At 32.5% G+C, this 1,597-nt stretch overlaps 1 protein-coding gene across 1 annotated transcript in view; it reads left to right on the forward strand.

The window, feature by feature from the left end:
- Positions 1-251: 251 nt before the first annotated feature.
- The window catches only part of LOC106458680 (calpain-C-like), a 47,863-nt gene continuing 46,517 nt past the window's right edge, over positions 252-1,597 (forward strand). Inside the window, exon 1 of the mRNA XM_022385372.1 lies at positions 252-356. Coding sequence (XP_022241080.1) covers positions 353-356 — 4 coding nt within the window. The 5' untranslated portion in view covers positions 252-352. The remainder of the gene's footprint in view (positions 357-1,597) is intronic.

The raw sequence follows: 1,597 nt of genomic DNA on the forward strand, positions 1-1,597 counted from the left end.
TTCTCTTCGTGCAGCTGAGACAGTAAGCTCGTTTGCGGAGAAATGTTTTCCGAGACAGTTGCAAAGCTATATTGAGCACCTTTGTTGTGTAATATTAATTTCAAAGAGTGACATTCAAGGGAATTTAGAGACCGATTAGTTCCGTCTATTTAATGAAATTAATGTACCCTAGTCTAAATATTGAAATTGATTGATTCTGATCAGTGAAGGGTATTATTCCTTCAGTTAGAGAGAAGGAAAGAAGTCTGTAAGGCTGTAACTAAATACTCAGGTGAGAAATAACACATAAAAACGACGTACACCTTAGGAGAGCCAGTTTTTGTTCAACGCATATCCCAAGTTTTTATGTCGGATGGGTAAGTATGGTTATACTAATTGGTTTTAATAATTAATTTGTTAACGAGCTTCCCAAGTGTTGATAATTATATAACTTATAACAGCAGTGTTCATTTAGAGACCAAGAAGGTGTAATTATTAGCAACTAAAACTCTTGTTTCAAGTTAGTTAATTTGAATATTTATATAGCTTTACTCATGGAGTAAATGTAATTAGTAAATTGTTCCAATACGAGTTGTATTCAGTTTTACAAAAACCATCCAAAACTCAATACATTGTTTATTGCACGTACGTTATCATCATGACGTAGAAAAGCACGTGAGTTGTGTATCGTCTGCTGTCTAATAGCGGTTATGAAACAATTGTTATTATTTTTCTAAAAGTATCTCATTTTGTTAACCATTAAATCATCGTGGAAGTACTACTACAGGATTCACGATGTTCGTTAACCAATAAATCATTGTTGAAGTACTACCACATGATTCACGATGTTTGTTGATCATTAAATCATTGTTGAAGTACTACTACAGGATTCACGATATTCGTTTACCTATAAATCATTGTTGAAGTACTACTATAGGATTCACGATGTTCGTTTACCAATAAATCATTGTTGAAGTACTATCACATGATTCACGATATTTGTTGATCATTAAATCATTGTTGAAGTACTACTACAGGATTCACGATGTTCGTTAACCAATAAATCATTGTTGAAGTACTACCACATGATTCACGATGTTTGTTGATCATTAAATCATTGTTGAAGTACTACTACAGGATTCACGATATTCGTTTACCTATAAATCATTGTTGAAGTACTACTATAGGATTCACGATGTTCGTTTACCAATAAATCATTGTTGAAGTACTACCACATGATTCACGATGTTTGTTAACCATTAAATCATTGTTGAAGTACTACTATGTGATTCACGATGTGTAAAAAAAAAAATCTCAGTTTTTGTTGTTAACCGTTAGGGATAGCTTCGAATCAGTGCAAAATTTAAAAACTAATGTAAAGCTCAATTTAAGTAAGGACACACACACCTGTATGATATCAATATACAGTGTCATTATATCAGACATCAAAGATTTAAATCGTCTATGGCGTATAGACGAATACTTCTGCTGACTTTTCGAGTGAAGACAACTTTTCTTAGTGAATAGCGAAATAAGCTAAATTAAGTGATTTTGTTTGAATTTGCACAATATGTACGAATACCAGCTGATAAACCCGTTCAATGCATGATGAAGATAT

Source organism: Limulus polyphemus, unplaced genomic scaffold, assembly GCF_000517525.1.
Source record: "Limulus polyphemus unplaced genomic scaffold, Limulus_polyphemus-2.1.2 Scaffold24, whole genome shotgun sequence".
NCBI classification, from domain to species: Eukaryota; Metazoa; Arthropoda; class Merostomata; order Xiphosura; family Limulidae; genus Limulus; species Limulus polyphemus.